The sequence below is a fragment of the Patagioenas fasciata genome, chromosome 1 (assembly GCF_037038585.1).
Source record: "Patagioenas fasciata isolate bPatFas1 chromosome 1, bPatFas1.hap1, whole genome shotgun sequence".
Taxonomy (NCBI): domain Eukaryota; kingdom Metazoa; phylum Chordata; class Aves; order Columbiformes; family Columbidae; genus Patagioenas; species Patagioenas fasciata.
Genome location: NC_092520.1, coordinates 138,988,662 through 138,999,642, shown reverse-complemented (window position 1 = coordinate 138,999,642; position 10,981 = coordinate 138,988,662). Strand labels below are relative to the sequence as shown.

At 46.1% G+C, this 10,981-nt stretch overlaps 1 protein-coding gene across 5 annotated transcripts; it reads right to left on the bottom strand.

Moving 5' to 3' along the window:
* Positions 1-1,572: 1,572 nt before the first annotated feature.
* KCNJ8 (potassium inwardly rectifying channel subfamily J member 8) lies at positions 1,573-9,158 on the bottom strand. Of its 5 annotated transcripts, none has more exons than XM_071815909.1 (3): positions 9,074-9,158; positions 7,980-8,426; positions 1,573-3,762 (listed from the first exon to the last, which is right to left on the bottom strand). In XM_071815909.1, the coding sequence occupies exons 2-3, from the start codon at positions 8,342-8,344 to the stop codon at positions 2,862-2,864; spliced, it is 1,266 nt and encodes a 421-aa protein (XP_071672010.1). In that variant the 5' UTR covers positions 8,345-8,426; positions 9,074-9,158; the 3' UTR covers positions 1,573-2,861. The 5 variants fall into 5 exon arrangements, with proteins under 5 accessions (XP_071672010.1, XP_071672007.1, XP_065701972.1 ...); XM_071815906.1 differs by having other exon boundaries at positions 9,070-9,156; XM_065845900.2 differs by lacking the exon at positions 9,074-9,158 and adding an exon at positions 8,634-9,063.
* Between the last annotated feature and the right edge of the window lie 1,823 nt (positions 9,159-10,981).

Here is a 10,981-nt window from a genome sequence, read left to right as displayed (position 1 = left end):
TAGGTATAAAGCAAAGAGAGACATGAGGGTGAAATAAAAAATGGAAGGAAGAATGTACTTAAGGATGAAATGAGAAAAATGGTTGTTGGTATAAAAAATATCAGCTGAAATGCTGAGAGAGTACTGAGATAATATTGAATTGTTATGCAAAAGGACCATGGAAAAGGCTGGGACATAGAAAGACTAAGAGTATAGAAGAATGAATGGAGAATACAAAGGAAAAAATAGGAAAGAAATAATCATTATTTTCACTTTTTATTTTGTAGAAAATTTGCTTTTGTACAGCATTTGAAGTAACTGTTTATCAAACAGACAGCTTCAAAGAAATTTACAGCCCTGGAAATGGAAGTCAGAGACAAATTGTATATGCTTTGCTCTGACTCTTCTTGGAAGCTACAGATGTTCATTGTTTGAACACACAATGGACAGATTAATGTCTCCAGATGTTCACTATCCATCCTCCCAGAACATTAATGGGTAGACCAGAGAATGAATATTTTTAGCAGAAACTTCAGTTTCCGCTGCTGCTTCAGATAAAGTATTTTGTCAGTGTTTATTTTCTGGAGATCACCTGCTCCAAATGTAGGGAGTCATAGGATCATAGAATGTCCTGAGTTGGAAGGAACCCACAAGGATCATCAAGTCCAACTCCTGTCCCTGCACAGGACAACCCCACAGTTCACACCATGTGTCTGAGGGTGTTGTCCAGTCTCTTCTTGAACACCGTCAGGCTTGGGGCCGTGACACCTCCCTGCGGAGCCTGTTCCAGTGCTCCAACACCCTCTGGGGGAAGAACCTTTTCCTAACTTCCAACCTAAACCTCCCCTGGCACATCTTCCTGACATTCCCTCAGGTTCTGTTGTTGGTCACCAGAGAGAAGAGATCAGCACACGCCCCTCCACCTCCCCTTGTGAGGAAGCTGTAGCTGCCATGAGGTCTCCCCTCAGACTCCTCAAGGCTGAACAAACCAAGTGACTTTAGCTGCTCCTCATATGGCTTCCCCCCCAAACCCTTCACCAACTTCATAGTCCTCCTCTGGACACTCTCCAGTAGCTTTATGCCCCTTTTATCCTGTGGTGCCCAGACCTGCATCCAGTGCTCCAGGTGAGGCTGCACCAGTGTAGAGCAGAGCGGGACAATCACCTCCCTTGTCTGGCTGGCAATGCTGTGCTGGATGCACCCGGGACACGGGTGGCCCTCTTGGCTGCCAGGGACACTGTTGGATCATCTTCAGCTACAGAGCAATGCCCCTCCATGTCATCACCCAATACCGCACAAAGCCTGCAAACTGTCCACACAAGTGCTGATGAACTGACTTCCAAAGAGAATGAGAAATCAGCATTGTTTTGACTATTTTACCTGATAGGAATAAGCAAATATTTAAAATTGTAAAAGAATTTAAGTGGTTGAGTGGCTTGGAGAATCAGCACAGGTATATTACTTCTCTTGAGCCACAGACATAACAAGGCAACTCCTATAAGAAATTTGAACTGGAATTTCTCCATAATTATACTTCTTATTCACAGAGGAAAAAAAGCTTGCATCAATTTAGCATTATCAAATGTGATACAATTAGTTGTCAAATATTTATTTATTCTTGTAAAAAAAAGTTGTGATGACATTTTTGGGAAGTCTCCAGATGACAAATGCCCATTTGAATTTTAGGAGAAAAGCTGCTTACCACCAATTCTCAAAGCTGTGTTATATAAAAACTTGGTGAAACACTGCTGAAAAATAGTAATTCAGCAGCAGCACTCAAGTCCCCCCTGAAAATTATTCAGAAAGTTTTGAAAATACTATCTTTAATATTATTGGCACAGTTCCCTCTCGTGTCCATTCATTAATTCCCACTGGCAAATAGTAACATTCTGCTGAAGTGAACAGTGAATCCGACAAAAAAGCACTTTAAGTGAAGGAAGTACACTTGTTGCCTTCAGTGTATGAAACCTTAAGAGAAGACAAAACAAGATTTTGTCTTCTACTGATATGAAGAGGATATTAAAGAGAGATGTGCTTTTTTCAACCTGAATAGTTTCAGTGAAATGGGTGATCAGGTGGCAGCTGGGAAGACTTGAGTTTCTCAGCTTGGGCTACAGCTACATTAGAGATGTATGATGTCCAGCCGTGAAGTATCTCACTCTGAGAAGAAGAGCAATGCTGTGCAAGAGGCTGTGTTGTTTCGCTGGTTCTCCTGCTGGTGCTGCGCTGAGCGGCACCAGTTTTCTTGTGGGGTGTTCAGGTCATTTCAACTGACCTGAATTTGCTCTCGAAATGACTTTGTAATAAACCAACAGAAAGAAAAGAGCTGAAAAACTGAAGGTAATGTCCTGGCTCTTCTCCAGTGAAATCATTGAGGAATTTAGCTACTCCTTTCAAGAGAACAAGGAATTCACCCCCAAAAGATCAATATCCAAATATCCTACAAAAAAATCTGTGCAAGCTATTGTATGCAGCCGTTTTGAAAAGCACTCACTTCTGCCTGTAGGTGTGGAACCCACTTACAAAAAACCCTCCACATTTTGTGACAGTCAGAGGAAAAAGATAAGAAAGAGACCCTGAATAGGAAAAATAAGATTTAAAAATTAGCATGCCATTAAGACAAGTATAAATACATATTATATTACATTAGCATACTGTGTTTTCTTTAGTGTATGTGCCATTTTTAATTAATCCATACACTAAGTGCTAAAGTGTTTCCTAATGCCATTAGGTGGTGCTTTCAGTAAGTAATAGAATAAATAGCTATTGTACAGTTCTTTTCTGCATCATGTTCTTATTTTCTTAAGTGAAAGAAAATTTAAACAAAACACCATGGGTGCCTCCTCCTTTTGAAGCCCACCAACCTCGCAAAGGGCTGTGTATCACGTTTCTGAGGCACTCTGGCTCCCTTCGGGTGTCATAAACTGCACTTTGGGCACAATGAGGGATGGATTCGTTCTCCGCATGGAGTTGCTCCTCCGAATTGAGTTGTTTCTCCTCATGGAGTTGCGTTTCCGCAGGGAGTTTTGGTGGGACAGCTCGCTTTTCTGCAGGGTCTGGATGAGAATAGACGGCTTCTCGTCGAGCTCTCGAGCGCTGCAACGCGGCGCCGCCACTTTGACAGTGTTGCCAAACTTCGAGTAGTCAACTGAGTACACACCTTCCTCTTCGGTGACAATGGGCACAAAGCGGTGACCCCAAAGGATCTCCTCTGCTATGTAGGAGGTTCTCGCCTGCGTTGTGATGCCAGTCGTTTCTACGACTCCTTCAAGTATCACGATGAGCTCCAGGTCCTGGAGTGCCAGGTCAGCAGCAGAGATATCATAAAGAGGACTCCGCTTGTCTATGATGTGACAAATGATTAAGGGAGCCACTAGGAAAATATTGTTGCTTTCAATGGGGTTATCCACAGGAATGTCTACTTGGTGAATGGGTATGACTTCTCCTTCAGGGGTTGTAGTCTTCCTCACAACCTGGATTCTCACTGAGGCGCTAATGATCATGCTCTTTCTCAGGTCTCCCACTCGAAACATGAAGCAAAGTTTACCATTTCGAACTGCAATGACTGCCTGCCGGCTGAAAATCAATGTCTCAGCCCGCCTGTGGGCTTGCGCTGTTTTCATGAATATGCAGCCCAGCATGACAGCGTTGATGATCAGACCCACAATGTTCTGCAGGATCAAGACCGTGATGGCCAAGGGACATTCCTCTGTCATCATCCTACCCCCAAAACCAATGGTCACCTGAACTTCAATGGAGAAAAGGAAAGCGGAGGTAAAAGACCTGGAGAAGAAGATTGCACAAAGTTAGCTCCAAGGACATCAAACATGAAGTTAGAAGCTACTAGCAAATAGTTTCAAGAAACAAACTTCAGGACCTATGTGTACAGTTCTGGTACACTCAAGTCTTCTGCTACACCAGCAAAAACATTGTGTGCTCAGTGATCCTGTTTTCGTGTAGTGGGTGCAGTGTCTGATGGTGAGAGAGAAGACCTTGGAGCCTGAGCTCCTAAAAGACTGTCTGTAAGACTAGGTGAACCTGAGAAACTCACTAGATCCTCTGTTCATGAACACATACCACCCACTGTGTTAGTTGACAATGCTCTGACACCTGGGCTTTCCACCATCTGCATCTCATGAAGCTCTTGGCAGACAGTGGTGGTTTTGGGGATGACAGATGAGCAATCAGCTGGCACACTGAGACTCTTCCACCAGACTAAGCAGTGAAAGGAAACTGGGAAAACTGCAGCATTTCGCTCATACTACCTGCCCCTCTGGGTTGTGACCACTTTTAGCAGGATTTCCCAGAGGGAAAAGGGATATTCACAGGTTCGTGACTCTTCTCAAACCCTTGCTCACCTTGTGACTGAGCCCTCAGGATCAGGCTGCAGAGGGAGGGCAGTGGCCTCCACAGTCCCCTCTGCACATCCCAGCAGAAGGACAATGCTGGGACCCAGGGTCTGGGTTTAGCTCACTGCCAGGGCAAGACTAGCTGGAAAATTTCAACACAGGAGTGGGTTAAGTATGGGTTAAGTTAAACATCCTTAATATGCTATTGTGCTGGACATCAGAGGATGCTGTCCACAAACTTTCCAAAATACAATATTTATAGTACTCCACAATGTAATATCCCCTGTATATACCAGGGTCTTTAATTTCATTTTATAACCAGATACATCTTTCACCAAAGTCTCTTATGTCTAAAAACAGTTAATCCACCAACATTTGAAACATTGCCATGCTCAACACAGCTTTACCTATGGAAAACACGTCCTGCCAATGAAGACAGTTCTATACCATTCATTGGTTTTGGTTTGCTTTTCAATTAATCTGTTTTTAAATAATATTTTCTGGTTTTCCTGACTATATTTTCAGTGAACCTGGAGTAATGAGGAAACATTAAAATAACATAGGAAATATCACGGATAATTTTCTGTAGAAAGAGAAAGTTCATGTTTCTAAAAACCGGCCAGTCTCTGCAGAGATATCTTTGAAATAACTTCATCGTCTTGTGTTTTTTTTTTTTCTTTTTCTATTTTATTAATCTTTGGCAGTTTCCCTTGTATTGAGGGGTTTATTTTTGCATTTCACTCTGAAGATACCAGGGTCTAAGGAGTTAATTAATAGAATTCATGGAATAATTTCTTAAGTTCATGAATATTTATTTGCCTGCAGAATGAAGCTTCTGGTTTAAACTTAATTCAGTTTAATTCAGCTTAAAGCTCTGTGGAGTAAATATTCTGATTACTGCTTCTTAGAAAAATAAAAGAAAAAAAAGAGAGAATCCACCTTTTTACAGTAGAAGTAATTGAAGCAGCGAGTTTGTATAGCATTTTGATCATGTGAAAAGGGAGCTAAAAACTCCAAGTCATACTATTCCCAGGTCCTTCCCCTTAGAGCTGTGTAACAGTTTTCCTCTTCGGATAATGCTTGCTTTGTGTGGCAAAGAGCTGCGACACTTAGAAATTTCTGCAGTATTTTGAAAAATTCAAGTGCTGTGCAAGTTCTAGACACTGGCTAAAATGTCCAAAACCAGGTTTCTTGTAAATCTGTAATGGCACGTACCTAAGAAAGCTCTCCTGAAATATCTGTGGGCCTAAATCTCATGAAAGTAAGTTAAAAAATGCTTGTCATTATTTTGGTAAATGTTTTATTGCAATATTGAATATATTTAACATGCAACAACTCATCATTCTTAAAAATGCCAGAAATCCCATTGCTATGTCACGACTTTGTTCAAAGCAGTAGCCAGATTTAACCAGATGAAGTATTTCACTATGAAGGGAAACAACTTTCCATGGCTTGGACATGGACCTTTGAGTGGCTGTTGGCTGAACCACGCCAGGTACTTGCAGGAGGGAGCCATGTGTGTTCTTCGTCATGGGCTAAACCAGAAAGTTACACTGGTTCATTTGCTCTGCTTTTCCACACCCCTCCAGGCTGTCCTTGCAGCAGAGGTTTGCAGCCATGCTGGAAGAGCTGCCAGTCTGGGCCTGCCACAGCCAGGCCTACGGGGAGGGAGCGAGGGGCAGAGCCGTGACCACAGGTACGCCTTGCCCCAGTGACATGAGGCCCTGGACAGCCAGATCAGGCTCTGCAGGGTGCTCCAGGAGCCCTGTGGGGAGCCCCATGGGATGGGCCAAGGCAAGGGGGCTGCCAATCAAGTGGAGGGATGCCCCCCTGGTTGACCCTGAAGAGCCAGCGGTGTGTAGCTACTTGCTAATTTTGGTTGGACAAATCCCACAAGTCCCAGACACATCTGGAGTGACACCCCAGTGGGCACAAGCTGGGTCATAGAATCATAGAGTTGTTTACATTCCAAAAGAGCTTTAAGGTCATCAGATCCAACCATTAACTTAGCACTGCCAAGTCCACCACTAAACCATGACCCTAAGCACCACATCTACATGTCTTTTAAACTCCTCCAGTGATGGTGACTCAGTCACTTCCCTGGGCAGACTGTTCCAATACCTGACAACCATTTCCGTGAAGAATTTTTTCCTAATATTCAATCTAAACATCTCCTGGCACAACTTGAGGCCATTTCCCCATGTCCTATCACTTGCTATTTGGGAGAAGAGACCAGCACCCTCCATGCTACAACTTCCTTTCAGATAGGTGTAGAGAGAGATAAGGTCTCCCCTCAGCCTTCTCTTCTCCAGGCTAAACAGCCCCAGTTCCAATGCCTGACAACCCTTTCAGTGAAGTTTTTCCTAATATTCAATCTAAACCTCCCCTGGTGCAACTTGACGCCGTTTCCTCTCCTCCTATCACTTATTACTTTGGAGATGAGATTGACATCCACCTTGCCACAACCTCCTTTCAGAGGTGACTGCTTGTGGCCAGTTATTGGAAAAGAAATAAGACAGCAACCTTCCCCTGTCCCCTACCCCAACCCCCCAATCTAATGAACGTTAGCTTGGAAAAATCCACATTTAAAAAAGTATCAAAACAAAGGGAGCATGAAATCTCTGCACCTTCATGAGCCAGATACAATGCTCCTTCAAACTTGGTGAGATGCCTCAAACCTGTGCACAGGAGAAAGGAGAAAAGAGAAGTGGCTACTCTGATGCTCTGATGTCTCAGCAGACCCTGCAGCCCCAGTCCCTCACAGCACCAGAATGTGTAATGGCAGCTGATCTGGGGCAGTATGACCATACTGAATCAGGATTTTTCTCTTTAAAAACCTAGGGCTATAAAAAGAGATTTTACTGATGAGATAGCAAGGTGATTTTATTTCTTACTCCCACCTCCACTTAACAAACACTCTTCTATTCTGTGTATGTATCTGTAAGTTTATCAGTGCCTTTAAAATAGTCATGGCTTTGGGGACAGAGAGTGAAATACTTTAACGGGTGACATTTAACCTAGTAGTCCCCTAAATTTTCGCTGTCTGCCACAGCATGCACACCATGGAAACTGTTCCTCTGCCAAACTGCTGGCCTATGGCTTCACAAAGGTATTTTGAAGCACCCCATATTTAGCTGTCTCATGGGAGTCATCTTGAAAGAGGTCTAGTTTTGCCCTAAGTGGCACTTTTCTTGCTAGCCCTACCTGAGACCCATGGCTGGTACCCTGCCTCTCATGAACCACCCCTGTGGTGGCCACTTTTCACCAGTGTGGTGAGTGGCTCACACGACGCTCGGGATGCTCCCGCTGCCGTGGACAATGTTACAATACATATAACACATACCCACTCTTGTAGCAGGCTCTTATCTCGACAGGCAAGGTATGTTACCCACAGAGTGTGGAGACACATGAAAAGCAGCAGGTCTCCCTCTCTTTCAGATCCTGTAAGGAACCAAAGAAATCTACAGTACAGTATTTTCCAAGCCTGGAAGGCTTGCTCAATTTATGTAATCTAGAGGAAAACACTGCACTTTTCAACTGTCTCAACCAAATACAATAGTTCACATAACCCAAAAGCTGCAATTTAGGTATCGGCAGGACAGCAGGCAGATCCATCCCTCCCCTTTCTTCATCCCAACACCTGTACTTTACCTGACACACGTCACGCATGGTGTCCACTTGGTGCTGTTTGTAGTGCTTTCTGTGCTTGGGTCCATGTCGCCGTGGGCAAAAGCCACCAGCCACCACATCATGGCGAAGAGCAGCCAGCTGCACAGGAAGGACATAGTAAAGATGACCAGCGTGTGACGCCACTTCAGGTCCACCAAAGTGGTGAAAATGTCTTGCAGGAATCGCCCCTGCTCGCGGATGTTCTTGTGTGCCAGGTTGCATGCCCCATTCTTGGCGATGAAGCGGGCTTTGCGCGGTCGGTCTCGGATGCGCGGCTTGCGCAGGTTCTCGGCAGCAATTCGTGCCAACACATACTCTTCAGGGATGATACTCTTACGAGCCAGCATCTTCCTGCCACCATAGTCCGCTCAGCAAGATGCAAAATGGGGGGTGGTCCCTCTACCACGTCTTTGCAGAGCTCACTCTACCCTGCAAAAAGAGAGAACCTGATCAAATCTGTCACTGATGCACCACAGCAAGAAGCCCCAATTAGGTACCCTCACACCAACAACCATTACATTAAATGTCACTGCTTATTAAATGTGACTACTTATTCTACAGTGCCCTTCCTCTTTCAGACCATCATTTTCATACGAGCAATTGGCATCAGCTTGTAACAGAAACAGAAGATGCTACTTTGACACTCCTTGCAGGCAGGGAGGCTGTGGAACAGTCTTGCGAACTTGATGTAAAGTAACATGACATACGACAGGTTGGTTGCTCAGGCTGTTTCTTCAGGAGATAGCCGTGCCAAGGTGGGTACCACAACACGGAGCATCCTGCAGGACTTGAAGGATCAGACTTCTCTGGTTTGAACAAAGTTTAGTCTGCGGAGAAACGGTGGAGACTCATTTCTTGTGGCTACAGCCGCGCAGCGCAGCCAGGAGCCCCTGTCCAGTCTCCCGAAAGCATCACAAGGAGCTGAGCTGGGGGCGCGGGAGGCAGGGAACGGGACTCCACGGAGCAGGCGATCGCATTTCCCCTCCGCAGCTCTCCTTCCTTCCCGGGATTAGGCGGGTAAACCCTCCCTTTATTCCCAAACTTTGTCCCCTAGACGTGTGACAGAACAAACCTACGGAAAACCTGTCTCGCCGCAGCTCCCCTCCGCCTGGCCCGTCCCACCGGGGGAGGGCAGGGGCCGCCTGACCCCCCGCCGTTTCCCAGGGACCCCCCCGACCCCGGCACGGAACTCAACCCCCTGCCCCGCCGCCTCCTACCACAGCCTGGCGGGGCGGTGCGCGGCCGGACGGGGAGGGGCGAAGAGGAGCGGGCGGAGCGGCCGGGGGAGCCGAGTCGGTTCGGCCCCGATTCGGCCCCGCAGCGCAGGGCCGGGCCGGGCTGGGGTGGGTCTGAGCGGCGGGCGGCTGAGGGGAAGGGCGGGCAGGGCAGCCCGGCGGGGCTGGGTGCGGTGCGGGGCGCAGACACACTCGTAGGCGCTTTCCGTGCGGGGAGCGGTAGCGGCGGCTGGTCAGGTGATGGGCGTTTTAGGTTGGGTCTGTACTGTTGGATGAGAGACTGGACATGAGCCGGCAATGTGTGCTTGCAGCCCAGAAGGCCAGTTGTATCTTGGGCTGCAGCGAAAGGATCGTGGCTAGCAAGTTGAGGGAGGTGATTCTGCCCCTCTGCTCCACTCTGGTGAGACCCCATCTGGAGTCCTGCATCCAGCTCTGGAGCCCTCAGGACAGGAAAGACATGGACCTGTTGGAGAGGGGCCAGAGGAGGCCACCAAAATAATCAGAGGGCTGGAACAGCTCTGCTGTGAGGACAGGCTGAAAGAGTTGGGGTTGTTCAACCTGGAGAAGAGGAGGCTCCAGGGAGACCTTATTATGGCCTTTCGGTACTTAAAAGGGGCCTATAAGAAATATAGGGACAGACTTTTTTAGCAGGGTCTGTTACGACAGGACAAAGGGTAATGGTCTTAAACTAAAGGATGGGAGATTCATGCTAGAGATGCAGAAGAAATTTTTTACAATGAGGGTGGTGAAACACTGGCCCAGGTTGCCCAGAGAGGTGGCAGATGCCCCATCCCTGGAGACATTCCAGGCCAGGCTGGATGGGGCTGTGAGCAACCTGATCTAGTTGAAGATGTCCCTGCTCATTGGAGGGGGTTGGACTAGACGACTTTTGAAGGTCCCCTCTAACCCAAACTGTTCTATGATCCTGTGAAATTTAACGGAGGAGCAAGGTGCTTACACTGTCTTGTGCCTTTTCTGTAGGGAGCTGGCTCTGTCTGGGTATGTAAAGTCACCCTCCGGCTGCAGCAACACAGCAGCACACTTGCTTCCTCTGGTAAGCCCAGAATTGGGCCTTTTAAATTTTATCTTACTTCGAGTCTCGCTGAGACAGCTTGCAGGCAGAAAGCAAAGCATGTGCATAAGTGTTTGGAGGACCCAAGCCAGAATCTCATGGCCTTTGCTGCTTTTGACAAACTTAATTACCTGTTTCCGTAAGAAAAGGAAAAAGACGTTCCTTTTTATGGTTCACAGCTCTTATTGGGCACAAAGTCAGGCCTTTTATAATGTTCAGTTGGTGTAACAGGCATTGGCAGATGGGTATTTGTATATGATCTGGGTCTAGGAGAAATTACACACAACGTCCAAAACCAAACAGTGAAATCACAGAAGTTCATTCTTTTTCTCACAGGTCGAGGTTTACAGTTTTGGCTCTTGTGTTCAATGGAAACTTACATTCTTGGAAATTGCAGCTTTTTTTCCAAAGTCTTAGGTTTTTTAGTTGGAAGAATAAACAGTACCTCAGCTTTATGAAAATCTCTAAATTTAGATTTTAATGAAGCAAAGCGCAGAGATCTTGTGTCAGATTAACTCCCACGTGACCAAAGAAAGTGTGTGTGTACAGTAAGGAGGCTTCTAAACTTTTCTGTTTATCACTCAAGTGAATGACCTATATGATATAAAACTTACAGAGAACAAAATACTTTCTCTCTGTAAACTAGAGAAAGGAAGAAACACCTGACGGCTTACTGT

Coding starts and splice junctions, on each gene's coding strand:
- KCNJ8 (XM_071815909.1), bottom strand. CDS start 8,344: ATGCTGGCTCGTAAGAGTATCATCCCTGAAGAGTATGTGTTGGCACGA. Junction 3,763..7,979: donor CCATGCGTGACGTGTGTCAG/GTAAAGTACAGG, acceptor CTTCTTCTCCAG/GTCTTTTACCTCCGCTTTCC.